We start from the raw sequence: 20,853 nt of genomic DNA on the forward strand, positions 1-20,853 counted from the left end.
CTATAGGTGTCCGTGGGCCCTGACAATAGGCGTGGGATTCTCATTACACCAAAAGCAACTCCAGACAATACCCCATTAGTTACATGAATTAAGTAAATTGAACTTATCGAGATGAAACATTAAACACCAGGCGTGAAGATTGATTGACGAGAAGGTTAAGTATCATTTAATTTTTACTGCAAACAATCTTGAGCTTTGATAGACTAGATATGATGCAAACTTTATGAGTTATCCTACTCTATTACCTCATAACGCTTATCAGTATAAGCGTGATGAGGTAATAGACAGACATCAGAAGCTAATTTGATGAAATTTAGTTTGGAGAAAGGACATGCTAAGTTTACGTGTTCCGTGACCTCAGAAGAAAGGTAAGGAAGTGGAGCTTAGTCCATTCGCAATGTCAAAAAGTTTGCTAGTTGTTTACAAAACACTAATCAGCTGATTCGTGATTTTCTAATGTTGACCTTCTCCGTATAAGCGTGCGTTTCCACCTGAGTTGCGTTGCAAGAAATGTGTTTTTGAGAACCAATTGAATCGCTTCATTTGCCTGACCTCTCTAAGCGCAGCAATTCTATTGGTTCTCAAAAACACATTCCTCGCAACGCAACTCCGGTGGAAACGCAGCCTAAGGTCGGTTCCTCCTCCGTATAAAAGATTTACCGTATCATCAGCATTTTTTGGGTATAATTACTATGATCCAAACATTAAGAGACGAGTTGTAACTCCATATTAAAGGACAAAGTTTGTAACTTGTGTAGTGGTTTGACCATACTGTCAATTTTAATCTCTTTACTTGAAATGAGGTCAATGGCCTTCTGTTTTTGTTTTTCGGCTGTCATTTAGCTCAATATGCATTACAATTATGTATGAAGAAATACAACTACACACGATCGCTTGATTAGCGAATATGGGCCAATGCCAATCGTGTGAACGGTGAGGTCATTTCTACACCACTGAAACTTGTATACACTATACAGCCTACGATAACAATTAGTTATCTTATTAACTAAGTTTAATTTAAAGTTAATTTTAAAGTTGAACGACGTCAAACAATATTAGCAATTTAGGTAATAAGCTAGATTAACTCGAAGGCTAAATTGAACACGGGGAAAATTCAAAATGTTGCTATAAAATATCTAAATGAATAAAATATCTGCGAAGCTTAGTTAGGAAAATATGAAGCTTTATTTTTTATATTTTAAAATGTCCCTACAGGCTTACTTAACCTTTGAATCGTCAGTGCTTTATACGGAAGCTTCTTTAGGGTATACTAAGTATCCCCTATCCTAATCTGACAGATCCGAAGACATTTCAATATGAAAAAAAAAATTAACCCACCACGTACGAAATCTGATTTCTATACCCTGACACCTAGACACATGTTGGAAGCCAACAGGCAACACAAGCTTAATCTGACACGCTCGAGCTGCTCCCGAAATCCCCTCTTCCCCTCCCCAGCTGTTATATATTCGGATTCTGAGGTTGACAGAAGTTTATCTATTTACTTGCATTTTTGAGTGGCTGACGTCATTAAAAGCAATTAATAACGCTGTTAAATACACAAAATACAATCAAGAAACCTGCGTAATGCTCACAACTCGGACACCAGTTGTTCACTAACCTCTGCAATGAGAAGTATTTCAGGTATGTCAGGTAACAGCTACATTTCTAATCATCATAGCTGTTCTCTTACTGTACCTATGTAATAGTTGTCCGTGTCAAATCGCACGCACATGTCAACACTTTCAACTTTCATAGTAAACATCGATGTTGGAAATGCTTTGTGTTGACCACTTTCTGTAACAATCGAGAAATCCTACTGATAAAGTCAGGGCTCTTGTTTACTGTTCGTAACTGCTAACTCGTGCATGTTTCATCATTCTTTAAAGTTGTAAGCTTCAGGTAATAAAATATATATTTCGAGATGTAGCCCATGGCTTGCTTGCGCTTCAAAAAAACCGAGACTGACTTTAAGCAAACGAATATTTTGTCTTCATACTTTACTATCTTAAGCGCCCGTTCATTATTTTTCGTTCTTTTACATGTGTTCCGTTGCTTTCAACCTTATTTTTTGTATTTATTTGCAAAGGTAACTTTCAAAGTGCATAACTTCCGCATTTGTTAATTTTTAAGGCGTCAATTACGCCCATCCGGCATAAAAAATGGTATCTATTTACCTCAGCGGACGTCTAAATACTGTTGTAATTTATTTAATTACTAAATGCTATTATAGCTAAAAAATCTTTAAATTTACCATTTATTTTACTTTACTAAACACTTTACAATTTGATACACTGATTTTGCTAATTTTATTTATCCAGATCCAGATTCGATCTAATCCAGATCCTATCAAACACCAAAATAGATAATAGTTTTTTCACGTCAAACGACAAATTTGAGTTTTCAGAAATCCGAATTTTTTAAAATGTACCTTTTTGTAATTTTATGATACCGCTACGACATTGTTACTTAAAACCAGGTTTAAATGACTATAAGATTATTATTTAGTTTTTTTTTTATGAAATAAGGGGGCAAACTAGCAAACGGGTCACCTGATGGAAAGCAACTTCCGTCGACCATGGGCACTAGCAGCATCAGAAGAGCTGCAGGTGCGTTGCCGGCCTTTTAAGAGGGAATAGAGGAGGGTAGGGAAGGGAATAGGGTAGGGGATTGGGCCTCCGGTAAACTCACTCACTCGGCGAAACACAGCGCAAGCGCTGTTTCACGCCGGTTTTCTGTGAGAACGTGGTATTTCTCCGGTCGAGCAGGCCCATTCGTGCCGAAGCATGGCTCTCCCACGTAGAAATATATATTCGTGGGAGAGCCATGCTTATGAGTACTATAATATTATTTAGCAGAGTCTTACTGAGTAACAAAATAAATAAAATAAATACCCGAAAATAAGAAAGTAAGGTTTGTATAATAATTTCAAGTTTTCACCCAAAACTGGTGTAACTGCATCGTACCAATTAGGCGGCTGAGTTGACTGAGTTATGACGCAATTACAATAACTCAACTGTAAACATTCATTACTTAAATAGGTAACTAAATTACAATGGGTCCCGTTACTATGGTGATTGGTGAGGGATTATGAAATTTAAAGTATATGGAACTATTTTGGATGTAAATTGTAAATTGTAACACAGCATGGTGTAAGATTCACCTGGCTCGACTTGGGGAGGGGTTATATTTATCTTTTTTACTTCAACAATTGACTTTTGTTAGTCTGACTGAAAAGATTTTTTTTCCAACACTTTACATTTTTTTTACAACACAGAGTAAGTAACACGTTTTTAATTCTCACTTGCCAGGAAAACTTACGTCACTAGGTATAAACGAGCTTGTGATTAAGTCTGTATGTATGTACTTGTAGTTCCGCGAAGTGCCGATACTAGAAAGTGGCCGCGCCCACGTCTCCGGCAGACATACATTATATACATACATACAATATACATACAGGTACATATCGCCTCCGTGGTCTAGTGGTATAGAGCGCGGCTCTTGACTCGGGAGGTCGTGGGTTCGATTCCCGCGTTGGAAACATGTTATTTCCAAGTTTGGTTAGGACAATGCAGGCTGATCACCTGATTGTCTGACAAGTAAGATGATCCATGCGTCGGATGGGCATGTAAAAAGTCGGTCTTGCGCCTGATCTTTCGCCGGTCGTGTCGGTCTACCATCCCACTGGGTTATGAGAGTAAAGGAATAGAGAGTGCTCTTGTGTACTGCGCACACACTTGGGCACTATAAAATTACTCCTGCGTAGCTGGCCTGGTTTCAATGAAACCGGCCACCGTCACCGAAACCGGTGTGGGAGCTTTTATTATACATACAGGTCGTTTACATATAAAGTACCTGTAGTCAGTTTTATTTTGATCTTTCATGGCCTGTTTCACCACTTGCTGATAAGTGCCGGATACTCTATCCACAAGTCACAACTGAACTTGACAGGTAGTATGGAGAATCTGTCAAATAAGTTGTGAATAGCCTATCAGGAAGTAGTGAAACAGGTCCTTAATCTTGGAACTCTATCAAGTAGATAAATAAGAAGGTTATGAGTTATTACTTATCGGATACGTCTTGTTAGTAACTAACTACCGTAATTAGAAGGATTGAACGATTACTTAACTTTAATTTAATAAGAACTCCTTATTAAATTAAAGTTAAGTAATCGTTCAATCCTACGGTAGTTAGCCAGAAAATTTATGGAAATTATAAAAAATCTTCATGAAATTAAAGTTAAGTTATTATTAAATATCTCTTACTGCGGCCTTTGTTCAGTGAAACTTATGCCAAGTACTCACATACGGTTTTGCTCCATCGAGCAATAACGTCGAGCAAAATCAACGGCTCGGGATTTCGTCCACACATTCAGCATTGCTCGATAGTTTTATTCTAAATCGATATATTTAATTCCATCGAGCCGGCTCGATGCGAGCCTTCGAGCTGTGAGTTTTGCGGTCCACACAGTAATTATTACTCGATTTGGAGTAAAACTATCGAGCAAAACCGCATGAGAGTACTTAGCTTAACAGACATTCACAGACGACGACCTAAAAGACATCAACGCGTTTATCGACAAATGACATATTTTTATCATTGCGATTGTCGATAAACGCGTTGATGTCCTTTAGTTCGGCGTCTGTGAATGTCTGTAAGTTTCACTGAACAAAAAGATGATTTCTTTATTCACGAAAGGTAAAAACAATCTTGTAAATAAAATAGTCAAGCTGCTGGCCAGTTTCTTGGGACAACAGTCTGAGTTCAGAAAATCTTTGATAATAATAGTTTTACCATCATAATAAAAAAACAAATTTTTAAGCAATGAAGAGATACTTATACGTTATATTGCTGAAAACATGGGCGTACCGAGGGGGTGCAGGGGTGGGGGGGGGGGCGACCGCCCCCCCTGGATCAGGTTGACGTTCCTACTAAGTATATTATCTAGTACTTTTATCTATAAAAATTAAAAATGAAGAACGAATTTTTGCCATTTGTCTGCAATGCAATATTTTTACAACTAAAAATTATTAATTTTTTATTCTTTATAAGCACCAAGCTTATGAAAAATCTGATTTGCCCCCCCCCTGGCCCAGAACCTGGGTGATTTGCCCCCCCCCCCCCTCCCCTGGCACCAGAACCTGGGTACGTCCATGGCTGAAAACAATGACGAAACAATTGTTACAGACCATTCAGATTCTTTTTACCTACTAGCAACATAAGGACTGAAGAAACTCGAAAGAAAATTATCTTTGAACATGCTTGTATTCTAATATTTTATTCATTCCCGAGATTTCTATTATTGAAACATTCTAGAGGCATCCACCGTAGATAATTGTGCTGAAATCGTATGGTGTGTTTTCCTTGTTATACCACTTTCTTATCGGTCCGTCCGTTCGTCCGGTGCGTGCGGGGAACAATTACCGCACCAGCGAGAGTTTAAAGACAGTTTTCCGCTGAAGCTATAAGATATTTCCTTAACAAGTCAATCTATATAAGTATATATAAAAATGGATTTTCAATTATGTTAGTAACGCTTAAACTCGAAAACAGCTGAACGGACTGAGCTAATTTTAGTCTTAAAATATTCGTAGAAGTCCAGGGAAGGTTTTAAAGTGACACGAAGTTCACCGGGACAGTTAGTGTGGTTATAAAAATATCTACTCAAAATAATTACCAAGTCAAACGAGTCCATCCTTTTTTAACCTTCTCTTCGTCTTAACAAAGGATTTAAATTTTAAACTTTAAAGCATAATTGATGCTACCACCTGATTGGGCATCCACGTTAGGCTTTGATGGGCAAATAAAGAGGGCCATATTGGTTTTTTTGTCTATGATAGACATAAATTGTGGATGTTGTAACCGCTGTCGGAACATGGTGGTTTAGAAATATGGCGGTAAACCCCGGTTTTTCTTTAATATAATTTCAATAATAGCAAAAAAGTAAAAAGCCGATTAGTCGGCGCTTTTTGCCGACTATTCGCCGATTAGTCGCCGACTACAAAAGTGGCCGGATAGTCGGCTTTAGTCTTTACCGACTAGTCGGCGACTAGTCGGCACATCTCTAATACTAACCATACTTATATACTAATTACTAATTCATACTTCCAATAAATGCGAAAGTGTGTCTGTTTGTTACCACTTCACGCCCAAACGGCTGAACCGATTTTGCTCAAATTTAGTATGGAGATACTTTGAACCCTAGGAACGGACATGGTATACTTTTTATGCCGAGAAATGTACGGTCCCCGCGTGATAAACTAATTTTGGCGCGGTGTTGCGAGCATCATCTAGCATTTAATACAATATTCATGAATTCGTAGCTATATCGCCTTTAATCCACCGACGCTGCGAACTGCGAAACAGCGGCGAACCGATTTACTGTCTCATATGACAATACGTTATATTGCATCTCGCTCTATTCCTGTTTCACATTATTTTCGCAGATATTTCGCAGTTCGCAGCGTCGGAAATATATATTATGCCTCAGACAAGAGGCATAATATATATTTCCCAATATATAGCTGACAGTACGCACGCGCCTCACGCTACAACGAGATGCGTCGGCGACCGATACACGCCACTTTCTTCTGAATTTTTCGAATACACACAAGTTTTACTTCCTGCGGTTTCTAAACATACGCGTTATCTATCTTTCTACACTACTATTATCTATCTTTGTAAGATAGCTAATACTTAAAAATGAGTTGATTTATTGTTCTGAATCCGTATGAAAAATGGCACCCAAAGCGGAATTCTGCTATAATAGAATTTATGAGTGTCGAGTTTATATAACTTCAGTATGACATATTTTTTTTTTGCGCCTGAAAATTTGGCCAAAAAATATGTATCATCCTACTTAATGGATGGACCTTTTTTGTTAACCTTGCATGAAAACTCCACCGAACGGATTATGATGGTAATATTACATGTGTGTGACTATATACTACTTTTACCCAAAAGTAGAGTTCCCATGGGATACTATATTACATTCTGAGCCGCTAAAGCTAGTTATTAATACACAGATTAGTATATAACGGTGGTACCTGTCGGGCGACCCCGATGACGTAGTGGCCGGGTCGGAGGTTTCGGTCCCGCTACACTGTCCCACATTCGATTCCGTACAATTTGGAAAACATACATGTTAGATTTCACGGGGATTCGTCAAGATTGAATCGAGGAATGTAAATCCATACAAATTAATGCCGCGCCGCGCCTCGTCGCGTTGCGGTCTCAATTGACCCTTAGGGTAAAGGGAGCAGCAATTCATGAACTTGGCATGGACCTACTTTAAGTCCCAGGAAAGGTTAAAGAGAATTTTATTACGTTAAAATATTTCTGCAAGATAAGCGAAACGGGCTACATCAGTTGACTATCAAAGGTCTGTGGCCTGGCTACCAAAAATTTTATTTTTTTCCTTCTTTTACACTCACAGAAGCTTAATATTTTGTTGATTGACAAAAGGCAAAATAATATATTGCTCTTACTAATTTGATTACCCGATTGCTACAACACCACTACGAATAATAATAATAATCAAATTATTAGTATAGTCTGTCAAAAAAATTAAGAAATTAAAAAGTGGCAACATCGTAGTCATCCCTTTCAAATCAATCTAAGAAAAAAGGGATGATACTACGATGTTGCCACTTTTTAATTTCTCTACTTTTTTGACAGACTATACCTTTAAAAAACTTATACTCCCGCACTATACATAAGATTAGATGTGACCCTGTACATTTTATGACACAGTTTATTACCATGCCGCCATAAAATGCTATCAAACTGTTTCGAATTTAAGACTTGCTTATGGACCATCAAATCAATATAATATCTCGTAATTTCAGAAATGATCCTTATGACAAAGACAATAAAGATCTGGCAGGGGTATAATAACTCTAAATGTTATCGACAAAGTTCCTCGTCGGCCAGATCTTAAACTTTACTTACCTAGGATGCTTTAAAATATTTGAATGGGATAATGTTAAATGTAGTGTGACATGTTAACTGTTAAGTTGTTTTTGTTATTCTTTTGTGTTGTTATAAACTCTGGCTGTATTTCGTCCCTTGTATGTTTAATGAAGATGATTTTATTTATTTAATACAGCCAGCACCTGCTGATATTTCAGTTGCACTACAAGAACTACCTACTAGAATATTTATTTACATGTTATGTGTACTCGAAATTTAACAGCGCTGCTAAGCGATTTTCATTATGCTTATATAGGCACATAAATGCTGAATATGGCGGCCAAAGAAAGCTTTCTTACCTAAGAAAGAATATACATACAGATTGTCAAGGATAGGTAATAAATAATTAATTTGTCATGCACGCATGATAGTTTCGCGATCGCCGATCGGCATGTCGTGCAACAATTAATATTGTCACGTAAATGCATGTCATGCTGAATTACCGTCTAGGGAGCGCATTGCTGTGTTATTCTTTCGCCTCTTTCATTCTTATTCTGTTATTCAACCTCTGTGGCCAAGGCTGGTCAAGCGGCAAGTCTACAGTACACGTATGTTAGATCGTTTACCCCGTAATAGAGCCTTCGGGTGCAGTCACCTGCCCACGTGGGAACAGATACCTAACGGCGTAGACACGCGCCAGAGTGTGACGGATGTGATTGGTCAATTATTGGCCTGAGAGAATTTACTGGCTCGTGATTGGTCAATTTCGGATCGAGAGAAATGAGTGATTGGTTATTTGGAACTACTGTGTATTTTGCGATAGAATTAGATAGATAACAATGATTAATTGTCATTTTATCTACTCTTGTACTATAATATCAAAGACGTGACATTATGTTCAGAAATCTCTAACAAGAACATAATATTTTGTCTAATAAATAGATGCTTACTCACGGAATCTGATTATTGTAGCGAGTTATGTCGATCTTATCTACCTACGAGCAATTTTGTAGCGATGTATGCGTATAAGCATTGACGTCAGAATCAAAGGTAAAAATTACGGATAATCCTGAAATATGGGAGGTTTAGTAGTGGTTTTTGCAGTCAATACAACATGCATTCGCATAGAGGTCGTACGCAGAGAGAGAAATTTTATAATAAGTATCTTTACTTTAATATAATTAAGAGTTTGACAGCAAAATAATAAATATGTGTGACAATAAGTTTATTGTAATAAGCCTTCGTTCAATTACAATTAAGTGTAAATTATGAAATCTTTTTCCCAACACGTAAGCTACTAATCCGATTTTAATAATTACTATACTCCACTCGGGCTAAATTATCGCTAGCGGTCATTGACTCCCTGTCAAAAACTTGTCATTTTCCATATAAACCGCGATTGACAATGAAGTGTCAGATATTGTCAATCGTGGTTTTATATGAAAAATGACAAGTTTTTGACAGGGAGTCAATGACCGCTAGCGACAAGTTAGTCCGAGTGGAGTATAGATGACGCCCGCAACTGCGTTTCGCCATAATTAATTTATCGGGCGGGAACCGTACATTTTTCCGGAATAAAAAGTATCAATTCAAAGTATCGCCATACCAAATTTCAGCTAAATAGTTTCAGCATTTTGGGCATGAAAAGGTAACAAACAAACGGACTCTCGCATTTATAATATGAGCAGGATTATTGTGTCAATAAAACAAAAATATTGACCCAAGTCCAACTAACAGGCTACATAGACTTAACGCTTTTCACTTTAGGTTATTGCATTACCACACACAAACATTTAAAGTATTTTGCACGCACATGAAAGCTCACATCCGTTAGCCCCGCCCCAGAAGCTCATTCCACAAATTTATTTGTATGTGCGACGCGCCCACAACGAGAAAGCACAACTTTCGATGACATTTCGTCAACAGTCAACACAGATCGTACTGACCTTTATAACAATTTACATATAGTACGTACGAATGTAGGGTATACCGTATAGTCGTTTTTGCTATGTCATGTTCATAATATCGATCAAGAGTTTGATAATTGATAAAAAGATACTTTGCGTGGAAGTGGACGTTTTGTTTTGGTGGCAATAAAGAGACATTTTTGTTATTACTGATTCTACGCATCTTAAAAGATGCGTAGTGTCAGTAAAAAACAAACATCTTTGAAGAACGAAAAATTCCTTGAATTAGAAACTTTAATGAGTACATAATATATTTTATAATATATATTTTAATATCTAATAGTGGTAAAATAAATATTTATGTGTAAAAAATATCGTTACATTATGTATTTAAAGGTTGGAGTTACATACTTTATGTATGGCGCGGGCGCTATCATTTGCGCTCGTTGAAGTTTTTCAAGGAAATAGTCTTCGGTCGAAGATTTTTGTTTTTTCACTTGTTTTATGCACCTTTCACAACAACATCCTATCGAGAGTCGAGACTATTAAAACATAGTAAAACATCATTTTGGTTATGTTTTAACAGTTCAATTCAAACATAAAATCACAAATGTACACTTGCAGCATCAGAAGAGCTGCAGGTGCGTTGCCGGCCCTCTAAAAAGGAATAGGGTAATAGGGGAGGGTAGGGATAGAAAGGGAAGGGAATAGGGGAGGATAGGGAAGGGAATTGGGCCTCCGGTAAACTCACTCACTCGGCGAAACACCGCCGGTTTTCTGTGAGAACGTGGTATTTCTCCGGTCGAGCCGGCCCATTCGTGCCGAAGCATGGCTCTCCCACGTATATATCATACCTAATTCGTAGATCAGCAAGCTTTCAATATAGCCTGTACGGAAAGAAAGCCTATACAGCTTACGTCCATCATCAGATTACAAGCGTATGCCAAATATTTGCCAAGAAACCCTACCTCTATATGCCGGTCGTATGCCAAAGCGACGAGTTCCGGGCACACTTGTGGCCGGAACGTGGTGGTATGTGGTGGAAAGTTTACGTATGTACAGTAAATACATAACGTAAAAAGTTACAGTAGACAACCTTCGTACTAGACAACTCGGGCGTCAGTCGTTACTCGTTACCCATGGATGATGGAGCGTTGACCAGCCATTAATTAGTTGAACGAATATACCATCAATACACACCCTTAGATCTATCTGATAAATTAACGGCCGTTCCCAATATTTGATCTATCTCTGGTTTTGCCCTACTAGAGATAGGAATAGCTCACATTAGACATAAAATATATGTCTCTAATGTCTAATGTGAGCTATTCCTATCTCTAGTAGGGCAAAACCAGAGATAGATCAAATATTGGGAACGGCCGTAAAATAGCAATACAATAAAATTACTTCCAACTTCGGCAGTGGGTACTTAGAACTCGTATGTTTGCTGAGCGAGTTTATTTTTAAGAAAAAACCACATAATCCAGACCCTATTATTAGAAGACTATAAAGACCGGGCTTCACAAGCCAATCATATTTGTAGGGCAAGGCAGTTTAAAAAACAGATGCCAAGAATGTCTCAGTTTCTCTACTGTGTGACATTTAAGCTGTGGAAATACTAGCGACACCCGACGCGACGTGTCGCGAACTCGCGACGCATGTTAACGTGTGGCCGTGACCTTATCGCGACAGAAATCTTGGATAAAGGACATGAGCCACTTTATATGGTTCAATGGCCCAAGGCGTTAAATAGAGATAGCATGCATCTAGATTACAACGATATGCAAGTGTAAATATTAATATTGTATTTTTGTAATGTGTGCGTTATGTGAAATGTCAACAGGCCTGGGTAACAAAACTACTGCGCAGATTGTAAAAGCTACCTTTACAATTTGCGTAGTCAGACTTTACAAGTTGCGTAACAGGTTATTGGGTTTGGGACAATGAGTTTCATTCACGCTCTATCAGCTAAATCGATTTTGATATTTGTATGGAGAAACTTTGAATTCCCGGAGAGGATACATTAGCCCATCAATCCCCAAGCGGCACCCGGCTGTCGCATAACAATTGAAAATATATTGTGTCTGCGATTCCCACGATCGAGGTATTAAAAATAATACTTCGGAAAAAGTACGACGTACGAATTTTTATGGCAAATGGAGCAACGTCTAGTAGACATATTTTGCGTGGTTGGGTTTTAGTAAAGTGCCGTTGTGTGGTTTAGTATAAGTAGTATTTTCTCTTCATTACTAATATTTACTATCTGTAATCTTGTTAAAATTTGACACATTTCTAGCGATAGATTAATTTAGATAAACACTATAAATTAATTCAGATAGTAATAACAATAATTACACGATATAAATAAAGTATAGTTTGTAACCGGTTGTTCATTAAGACCAAAACCCGATGCGTCTCACTTTTAATGATTCGATATTTAGATTGATCAAAAACATTTAAAAAAAACTTCCTCTTTTTTTAAATTGGTACAAAAGTATAAGAAATTATTTTTGAAAAAGTAATGAGGCATGAAAATCTATATAATCGTTTTACCTGATACATCTTTATAAAAAATCTAGCAAATATTATGATATTGTACCATCGAGGAAATTGATTCCTAGGCAGTCGACAGAGCAACGTCATTTAGTCGGATCATAGCAACTCAATATTGTTGTGATCTATCGGGTAAGTTTGTCATAACGCGACCAAACTACGTAGGTCCTCCATCTGCCTAGGAATCAACTTCTCTGATAGTACAAGACATATTATCTCTTATCTTAACATATATCTACTTCAAAAAGCAGCTTTCAATTAGATACTACATATTATTATGGCACAGGGTACAAGGTAAGGGTACGTAAAGCCGGTTTAATAGATTATGAATATTTTATATTGCCCATAGCACATACACACGTACTGTCAAACACACACACACACACACACACACACAAGCTAGTGTCACTTTGAGATGCGCGACACGTGCTCGTCGGTGAAATCCGTCAGAGCCGACAGCTTTCTACAACAGTTCATCGAGACCGAATATGAGATGCGATCTCACATCGCGCCGCGCTGGGACTGGCAATTGCTTCAGGGTACGCAGACAAAATATGGCACTCGACAAGTGAAGAGTACAAAGATTTTACATACCTAAGTCAATCGCTCCAGGATCAGATAAATTAGCATTCGAAAAATTTCACAGAGGAGTACCTACAAAGATTTTTAGCCAAAACCTTATGGCCGAGACATTTTCTTTATCGTATCTTTACAGAAACGCCGATCAAAATGTATGGAATTGACATAGGCTTTCGATAATATGAAGTTAACGTTCGACTCGTGTGTCAATTCCATACATTTTGATCGGCGATTCTATAAAGAAGCGATAAATAAAACGTCTTTGCTAGGGACAAGGCATCGCAAGCACCATGTCACGCGATCTTAAATCCTATTCATTTTGGTTTACAAATTTCACTGGTGAATTCGCAAAATCGTGTGCAGTTTTACTAACGGTCCAGCACTAAAGGGTTTCTTTCTAGTTACGTAGAATCACCTTACAGAGACACAAAGAGACAGATTCGCAAAGAAAACCTGTTTGACATAAACTCTATGTACATTTTCTGATAGATACTAATGCGTAGCTTTTTTTCTTGCTGAGTAACTTTTAAAGTTACTTTAAAATATACATATAGTGTGTTAGTGTAAACACCGTTATCCTTGAAACCGTCAAATGAGTCCGTCAAAATGAACAACTTTTTCTATGAGAACAATGTTTGGAACTAAAAAAAATGCCGTCTTCATAACCAATACGGATGCCCGGATCGGAAATTTGTATGGGTATGAAGACGGATTTTTTTGAGTTGCCAGCAATGTTCTCATAGAAAAAGTTGTTAATTTTGACGGGCTCATTTGATGGTTTCAAGGATAACGGTGTTTACACTAACATCTTATGTAATAAAGGAAGAGCAGGTAGGGTCGTATATCAAAATGGCGAACACAGCAATAGAAGTAGTTGTGTATTCATTGCACGATTAATAACTCGCAGTATGTGGTAGTTAGTCATAACTCATAATGTGAATGCATCATTGGTTCCTGTATTAAATACTTTAGGAATACGAAGTCTTCAACCAAATGGCGAAAACAAATTTGAGCAATTGAAAGAGGACCAATTTTATGGAAAAATGGGCTTAAATGTCACAAGTCTCGTGGTTTGGATCACCGGTAAGCATGATTTTGATAAGTAAGTACTTACTTAGATCACAAAAATTATTCCTTTGGTAATATGCCAACTTAAACCTTTTAGATCCAAAATGACAGTTGCTCTACGTATCTAATGCCTGGTTTACACGTATTAAGTTGATAAATAGTTAGCTTAATTTTAACTTAATTTTAAGTTATTGATTGCACGTAAACACAAAATTTAGTAGCAAACTAGCAAGTTCAATTTAGCAAAGTAAGTATAGTCTTAAGTTAAAATTAAGTTGACTACTTATCTACTTAATACGTCGTGTAAACCATCCATAAGCAATTTTATTGAAAAAAACCAGAAATCATTGCATATAGGCTATTAAAAACTGACAGTTTAATTGCTTACTGACCATTCAAAATTAATTTACCTGTGACTATCTAATAGAGTGAACCTTATCTCGTTAGCATAAGGTTTATATAAGTGACAGCCCTGACAGCCTGTGTGAAGAACGCGAAAGACCTCAGAGACCATGACCTTTACGTGACTAATGAGAAAAAAATCGGATGTGCATGCTGCGCTTGCGTCACTTGCAAAATATGCTTAGTTTAGTTACAGTTGTTTAGTCTAATATTAATATAAAATTCTCGTGTCACAGTGTTTTTGCGCGAACTCCTCCAAAACGGCACATTCGATTTTAATAAAATTTTGTATAATATAATAATTTATGTACCTACTACCTACATTCATATTCGGCCTGAGAATAAGTTTTTATCTACTTTTAATATTAACACTAGAAATTATTTAGAAATCCGTCTCTTGGATTAAAACCTAGAAATTAGATATTCAATGATCTAATATTCTTGTTTTAATCAGGAAACATTTGAAAGAGATCGCATCTAATTTATTGAAAAAGTCACGATTCTTGGTCATTGAATGGAAACGTGAGGAAAGATCGTGTGGAGACGGCGTGATGTGTGCTACTAATAAGTCAACCTAATTAGTTTGTATACACAAAATAAACACATATTTACGAATTCCCCAGCTAAACTAGGTTCATAGTCAAGAGTTCAGGTTAGTGAAGAGATTCCTATAAACATGTATAAGTCTACCAGAATCTGATGGCAATTTTCGACAGCAGATTTTCAAAAAATATCCTTGATCATTGGATACATTTTTATATTTGCATGTTTCACACATAAAATAAGCCGCTAAAGGAGAGTAAAAAAGGATGAAAATGTTTTATTCGTATTGCTAGAGTTAATTTATTTTCTAACTTTTTGCCATCAGATTCCAGGACACCTATACCATAAAGTTAATATACCTATAGCAGAATAGAGAAACAAAGGCCTGAGCAAGAGAGATGTCACTATCAGTAACACTGCGTGGTAAAAAGAAACGTGTGATACATGACAGCAGCACTCTTTTTTTGACGTCCAGTCGGAACGTGCCGCACGTTGACAATGTAATCTCATAGAATTTATGTTCAATCATGCATGTGTAAATGTATACGTACACATATTTTTCACACAGATGAAAACCAATTCCGGTTACGTTTGACAGCTCGAGATTGTTGCTCTATTCCGCTAGGTATATTAACTTTATGACCTATACCTACGTCTATGGTGTAGTGTATGGAGCCAACAACATGTTTCTCAGCTCTCAAACAAACGTTGCTATCTACAGAAACTGATTCTCCCCTCTGGTAATAGGGAGAGAGAAGACTGCAAACTTTGAGATTTAATCACGTGGGGTCTTTCAAAGCGTCGCGGAAGCGAAAAAGCTTTATTGATATTAGTCGTAGGACTCGTAGGCCGTAGCAACACAACTAGAGGCTGGGCGCAAAAGCACGTTTTCCGTATGTGATTTCCGAATTAGTTTTCCGAATTCGGAAATCGCATACGAAATTTATTTACAGTTTCTGGAAATCGCATACGAAATTTATTTACAGTTTCTGGAAATCGCATACGAAATTTATTTACAGTTTCTGCTTCTCTAACTTTACCAAAGTAAATAAGCGATATTTTATGTAAGATTTCTTAGGTCGTATTTTTAGATTTCTCATTTTTTCAGCTCGGTTTAGACGCAAAATACAAACTAAAAGCAATGATTATTATACCTTCTTTACATTTTTTTCGGTTTATCTGATTCTGACCCGGAATAGCTCTCAGGTCAAATCAAGGGCCCAAGAGCCTCGTTTGTCATTTTGTGGAATTTGGTTACACTGATGCAGTTCTGGCAATTTGAGGTGCGCCAATGCAGCGATTCGTAAAATATTGTACATAATTACATATTATAGGAAATAAGGCTCTATTGCAGGCAGTTTAAGGCTGAAGTTACTAAAGCATTGCTCGTATGTTTATCTTAAGAGCTAACATATAATTTAAATACCGAATAAATGATGACATAGCTCGCTAATTTCGCATGCAGGTAGATTATTTTTTGTGCCAAATCAACCTTCAATTTACGGATACGGATTTTGCGAAATCATTTTTCCCGTTGCTGTCCTATGTATTGTGTATGTGTATGCTGTGTTGTGTATCCTATGATGTATAAGCGATAGGTTTTGTAGTAACTGTACATATTTTTTAAATATTATAAATCACAATAAGTAGGCAATGACACGAACCAAGGCGAGTCAGTTCTACAATAGCACAACGAAACCTTTACCTGTAGTCTGTCAATGATAAAGTTACGAAAAAATCGATAAATGTTTAGCAACACTTTCGTTACAAGTTACAAAATAGAACACGATTAGTTCCTTAAGGCTTCACTCTGTTATCTCCGAGACAAGGACCCGAGCCTACGTCAGTGGACAGTGACACGTAGTAGACTACTTACGGGTTGAGTTCCTGTATCTTGAGCCCGTCAGAAGCACGTCATAACACAAACACAGGACACAATACACTTTACACACTTCAGTTACAGAAATTAACACATACTCCTGAAAAACGCTGCGTGGCGTACTCTGACACGGTCAAACGAAAGACTGGTTGCGCGAGCGCAGGCACCGCATTCCAATAGCGAAGAGCTGCGGCCCTCTCGCTTGCGCAACAGCCAAAACGTGAGGCGAGATAGAGACCCAAGATGTATAGGTAGGTAGCCCCGTTATTCATACGTAGTACGTACGGGCACAGTACGGGTAAAATGTTATGACGGGTAACTATTCGCCAATAGATATTTGATACTGATCTAACAATAAGAGGCTTTATTGTATGGATGCTTTCCCCGCCTATGATCTTCAAACGCGATATTTAGAGTTTAAGCCTTAAAAATAAAATTTCCTATAAAACAAAATAAGGTTCCTACATAGGAACCTCATATAAGGAAGTATAGTAAAAGCGGAAATCAACAATGTTTATCATTTACCTTTTCATCTTATGTTAGGCAATACCACATAAGAATAAACAATTAACAAGCTTTAACATGGGAGAGCCATGCTTCAGTACGAATGGGCCGGCTCGACCGGAGAAATACCACGGGCTCACAGAAAACCGGCGTGAAACAGCGCTTGCACTGTGTTTCGCCGAGTGGGTGAGTTTACCGGAGGCCCAATCCCCTACCCTATTCACTTCCCTCCTCTATTTCCTTCCCTTCCCAACCCTCCCCTATTACCCTCTTAAAAGGCCGGCAACGCACCTGCAGCTCTTCTGATGCTGCGAGTGTCCATGGGCGACGGAAGTTGAACCCGTTTGCTCGTTTGCCCCCTTATTTCATAAAAAAAAATACTATGCAATATACTATCTCGACCCGTGATAAGCAAGAACGGTTTTTAGGCAGAGTATTAATAACAGTACTAACTGTTATTAATACTCTAAGGTTTTTAGGTAAGTAGTTATAACTATGTTGACTATCATAATAATTAGATTATGAATACGAGATTTAAGCCTGTCCTTTGACTGTCTAACATGATATTTGTATCTAACCTTGATTCAGGGCCATAGCAAATACCCTTATATATATAATAGATCCAAGCTTAGAGGTTTTAGGTTTTGATGTTTTGAAAGCATTCAAATCTAAAACTTGTAAGTTGTAGTACCTACCTAGATTGTAGTACTAGACTATTATATATAAAGAACCTATTATAATGTTAATAATATACCATTCATTATTTTTCTATCCAAAATCTGAGGTGGAAGGAAATCCTACTTTATACGTAGGAGCAGGTACTTCAGCCATACCCAGCTTATCAATATAACAATTGCTTGGGTTAGGCGTTCATTGTCGCTTTTGAAAATACCCACAAACGAGTAGAATTATTTATTGTGATCGCCTAAGTCCTGTGTCCTCCAGGCTCCAACCCAGAGAAGTTGTGTTTGACTGTAGGCCTGCGATCGACGTTGTATAATAGCTCAAGAAGCAATTAGTTACAATCAATTAGTGCTTATAAGTTTAATGTTCCACTTATTATAAAAATTGAAAACGTTAAGTTTATATAATCATATTGTTTGTCTAAATGCTTAATTGTTAGTGAAATTGGTCGTTTTTTGTATAAACTAGATTCTAAAACTGACATACTTACATACTGATTATTTCTTATTATTCCCTGCGTTCCAGATGACGTTGAAACGCTAACGCTCAAGACTGTAGTTTTTTCCGTTCCACTAGCATGTGAGCGTCAGTGATACAAACCCAAGTGGAACGGATTATGGATCGTTTTGAGCGTTTTGAGAAAAGTTTAAAAAAAGAACTATAATTTTTTTTATACATAGATACATTGAACCGAACTTGGATATTACGATCCTTTTCTTCAAGTCGTAAGTAAATAAAAGTAATTGTTTATAGTTACATTTATTTTACAAATCAAATACATAATATTATATTTGTTTCGTTTTTAGTATTACATTTTTTCATATTTTAATATAGTTAAACTTTTATTACTTAAGTATATGTATTTGAGTTTTCACATTGAATCATATTTTAATAACAAAACCACATACGTTGAATATTGACTATTGTCACATATTATAAACGTTAGGTAACAATACCGCGTAATGCTTCAAGTACGAGGTCAACAGGTATAGGAGAGATGAAAATTAGTATTATATTTTATAAGAAATCATTTGACCTTTCATTTAAAACAATTTATTTTCCAATCAAAATATTTCATTAAATGTTATTTCATTTAATATACATATTTCAATTAAAATATTATTTGTAATGAAATAATATAAAGTTTTTTGTCTCTACTCTGTCGTGAAAACTTTCCGAACATGGCTTTCGCGATATAGTTACGTTAAAATTAAAAAAAAAAACTAGAACGCCCACTTTGACCCATCTTCGTCAAGGGTCGTTTTGAGCGAAAATGATGACGTCATGAGTGACGTCATAGCCGCGATTTAGACGACCCCGGTCGCCAAAGGGAACGGCAGAAGGGGACGTTTTGAGCGTTTTGGTCAAAATTAACGTCATCTGGAACGCAGCCTATTAAAAAATGTTGTTATGATTTTTACGCCTTAGTCAAGTTTCTTTTCTCTTATAAAGAAAAAACAAACGTCAATGTCATTATTTCTGACAACTGACTGCTGACATTTACTTGTCAAAATAGTGTAATGACAGATATCCAAACATTCGTTGATACTTGATCCAAACAAATTTTTTGCAATACAATTAAAAATTGTTTTAAAATATAATTAAAGCATATTATTACATTCCCAAGTGTCTAAAAAGTTTATTTTATCAAAAACATATAGTAAAAAAAAACATAAATTAAAAAGAACTTACTACAAGTTGGCGACTTCGAGGGTCCTTCGTTTAGTAGAAATCTTGCATTTAGCTGACATCTAAACCATGCCTAAAGTTCGTCGCAGCAGAAAAGCGCCTCCAGAAGGATGGGAGTTGATAGAACCAACGCTCGAGGAGCTGGAACAGAAAATGCGAGAAGGTATAAACATAACCTATAAAATATTAATCACTGTTACCAAAGCCATTGTATGTGGTATTTTATATATTAGCACGTAGAAAGCTATTCCATACTAAATAATAATTGTTATAAAATTAAGCTATTAACTTAAAAATCATTACTTGTAGAGAGAGCTAATAGTATTTACTACTTCTTCTATATTCATAGTATTACGCATACTAACGAGCTTTACTATTACAGCTGAAACTGAACCTCACGAAGGAAAAAGAAAACAGGAATCCCTATGGCCTATCTTCAAGATTCATCACCAGAAGTCTCGCTACATTTACGACCTGTTCTATCGTAGAAAAGCTATCAGTCGAGAACTTTATCAGTACTGTTTAAATGAGAAAATTGCTGATGCTAACCTAATAGCTAAATGGAAGAAGATAGGCTATGAAAACTTGTGCTGCCTCAGGTGTATACAGACAAGAGACACAAACTTTGCTACAAATTGTATTTGCAGAGTTCCGAAGAGTAAGTTGGAGGAAGGTAGAATAGTAGAGTGTGTGCATTGTGGCTGTAGAGGTTGCTCCGGATAGTTTTAGGACATTTTTAAGCATATTAATATAAGAGCTAAGTAATTTTGGTTTGATTCTAACTATAAATTTGTTGTATTAAAATGTCTGCATGAAATTTGAAAAAATATTTCCTAATATTCAAAAATTGTGTTTTTCTAAGAAAATGATAATTCAAATTAAAAATTGCATACTTTAGCCTCAATTATGTATTTTCAAACATTAAGGTTGGGTTGCACCAGAGGCATGGTTATAGTTAAAGTTAAATATGGCGTCCAAACACCCCATATTCTCATACGACATCTGTCAATTTTTCCGGTTATAGTTAAGGTTAAAGTCAAAGTTAGTTGGTGCAACCCAGTCTAAGAATAAGTCTCACATTAAGTAAATAAAAGTCTTTAATTTTATAATTATAATTTTATTAAAAAAAGAACC

At 36.7% G+C, this 20,853-nt stretch overlaps 2 protein-coding genes across 3 annotated transcripts in view; one reads left to right on the plus strand and one right to left on the minus strand.

The window, feature by feature from the left end:
- The window catches only part of LOC121732772 (unconventional myosin-XV), a 106,524-nt gene extending 89,502 nt beyond the window's left edge, over nt 1-17,022 (minus strand). Inside the window, exon 1 of the mRNA XM_042122741.1 lies at nt 16,840-17,022. The gene's annotated coding sequence lies outside the window, so the exon portion shown is untranslated. The remainder of the gene's footprint in view (nt 1-16,839) is intronic.
- On the plus strand, nt 813-20,570 carry LOC121732774 (protein BUD31 homolog). 2 transcript variants are annotated; one of them, XM_042122745.1, is made up of 5 exons: nt 813-823; nt 8,491-8,494; nt 11,180-11,187; nt 19,784-19,882; nt 20,102-20,570. In XM_042122745.1, the coding sequence occupies exons 4-5, from the start codon at nt 19,789-19,791 to the stop codon at nt 20,440-20,442; spliced, it is 435 nt and encodes a 144-aa protein (XP_041978679.1). In that variant the 5' UTR covers nt 813-823; nt 8,491-8,494; nt 11,180-11,187; nt 19,784-19,788; the 3' UTR covers nt 20,443-20,570. The 2 variants fall into 2 exon arrangements, with proteins under 2 accessions (XP_041978679.1, XP_041978678.1); XM_042122744.1 differs by lacking the exons at nt 813-823; nt 8,491-8,494; nt 11,180-11,187 and having other exon boundaries at nt 19,585-19,882; nt 20,102-20,569.
- Nucleotides 20,571-20,853: the final 283 nt, after the last annotated feature.

The sequence above is a fragment of the Aricia agestis genome, chromosome 12 (assembly GCF_905147365.1).
Source record: "Aricia agestis chromosome 12, ilAriAges1.1, whole genome shotgun sequence".
In the NCBI taxonomy this organism is placed as follows: domain Eukaryota; kingdom Metazoa; phylum Arthropoda; class Insecta; order Lepidoptera; family Lycaenidae; genus Aricia; species Aricia agestis.